Source organism: Engraulis encrasicolus, chromosome 3 (genome assembly GCF_034702125.1).
Source record: "Engraulis encrasicolus isolate BLACKSEA-1 chromosome 3, IST_EnEncr_1.0, whole genome shotgun sequence".
Classification (NCBI taxonomy): domain Eukaryota; kingdom Metazoa; phylum Chordata; class Actinopteri; order Clupeiformes; family Engraulidae; genus Engraulis; species Engraulis encrasicolus.
The window spans coordinates 27,833,678-27,835,687 of NC_085859.1; the positions used below are offsets into that span (position 1 = coordinate 27,833,678).

A 2,010-nucleotide genomic window follows, 5' to 3' on the forward strand; every position below is an offset into this window, starting at 1 on the left:
TCTCACGCTGTGCAGTATTGTAAATTCAGTTTTTGATTTTACATAAATATTTAATATTTTGTTAGCATGTTTCATTTCAATACAAAAATCTGTCATTTTTATAGGGCACACCTGACCCGTTAGATGTACACATTTACATAAAAAGGAAATAAAGATAAATTGTGATATAAAGTATGTACACTGAATACAGTATAGAAAACATGGAACTGCAAAGGTGCGACTCTTTGACCAAAGAAAAAAAAGGAAGAAAAACAAGGACTTTTTTCAAGTCATACATAAATTGGCATTGATATGCAAGTGTTCACATTGCCTTGGAAGTACTTTAACTAGAAAAGAAAATTAAATTACAGGATTTAACTGTCAATGAAAAGAGTGATAAATGTTATCTAGGAAATTATTACATTCTTCAATTAATTATAATCAATCTCTTTAGCCAACGCTCCAATATTTACAAAACAATTTGTGTATTCACTGACTTCTAATTCAATTATTGCAAATGGCATAGTATTTCAATAACATCTACCTACTTGGAGAACATTTCTGTGTAAACAAAAAGCTATTCTCCTCTCGCAAACACAATCTGAATCCACTGAAAACTCTACAAACAAACCCAATCACACCAACTACTCACACACCCTGTGCTGCGCCAAGTAACTTCAAAAACTCCAAAAAGGTTTCCATTCACAATCACAGACACAGGGTTGCTACAAAAAACGGTAGTGATGAGCAGATATGTTGCGGGATAGGGGATGTTTGGACATGGACAGGGATGGGGAAGGCTTGGACATGGACAAGGTGTGAGGGTGCTCAATTATCACTGAAGCCGTTGACACAAGTGGGGAAGTGGGTTGGGGTGGGGGTGAGGGTGAGGGGGTGCTAAAGAGGGGGCCTCAGTGGTGTCCTTAAATTCTAGAGGAGACCACATGGGGGCATGGGGATGGGGGGGGGTAAGTGGAATAAGGGAGTGTGGGTGTCGGGTGTAGGCTACAGCATGTCATACCGCTGCACTGTGTGTCTGGGTGCACTTGCAGTGCATCACAAACTGTCAAGCGGGGTGATGATGGTGGGTGGCTGAGGGGTGCAAGTGCATCACTTTACAGAAGGTTGCATTGGGGGGGTTGGGGGGGTCTACAGAATGGGCGGAGGAGGGGGGGGGGCAGTTGCTACAAGAGCGCTACCACGCTAGTAGAGTGTAGTGGCACCTGCAGGACAGGGGCATGGGGATACAGAGTGGGAAGAAGCGTGGGGAGGTGGGGAGATGTTGGCCGCTAAGGCAGGCATAGGCAGCCTACATAAGAAGAGTGAGGGTAGAGGGGCCTCTTCAAACTGTTGAACTGTTGGGGGGGCTACTATTGCAGCAAGTGCTTATCGTGCGCCGCCACCACCACACTAGCAGTGCTGCCGGGCGAACTCGGGCACCTCCAGCAGCAGGGGCAGGGAGAGGCTGCCGGGGCTCTCCAGGCCGAAGGCGGCGCAGCAGGGCCGGGTGAAGCGGTGCTGGGCGGACGCCAGCAGGTGGCCGTTCTGGGCGTTGAAGAAGACCAGCCGGCCCCCGGACAGGTCCAGCAGCGTGCCGACGCGGCCCGGGACCTCCACCACGAAGATGTCCGTCTCCACGCTGTCGTGGAGCAGCTCGAACCGACAGCTGTTGGGGGCAGGAAAGGAAATGTGTGGGATGAAGTTCGGCGAGAAGGTCCCTATCGCGGAGTAGTCACTGACAGAGAGATGCAGGACCCTAGAATATCAGTCGTGCCTACATTGATTCAAGTGAACAGCACATTCTCTACAGAATGAAGACGAGTTAATATACTAGGTTATATTTATGTATTATATTCAGGGCTTGACATTGGCACCTGCCAACCAGCCTTAAAATGGGTAAAACCTGGCTGTGGCTGGTAGCAATTTTGGTCTCATTAGCCACTTTGGCAGGTAACTTATTCTTAGGTATGACATCTCAGTAGCATATCCTGCTTTTGCACATTGAACATTTGCATATAAATATCATTCAGA

General features: G+C 47.4%; 1 protein-coding gene across 1 annotated transcript in view; it reads right to left on the reverse strand.

Annotated features, from left to right (window-relative positions):
- Positions 1-221: 221 nt before the first annotated feature.
- The window catches only part of cmya5 (cardiomyopathy associated 5), a 23,989-nt gene continuing 22,200 nt past the window's right edge, over positions 222-2,010 (reverse strand). The window contains exon 13 of the mRNA XM_063195126.1: positions 222-1,645. Within this exon, the coding sequence (XP_063051196.1) occupies positions 1,390-1,645 (256 nt within the window). The 3' untranslated portion in view covers positions 222-1,389. The remainder of the gene's footprint in view (positions 1,646-2,010) is intronic.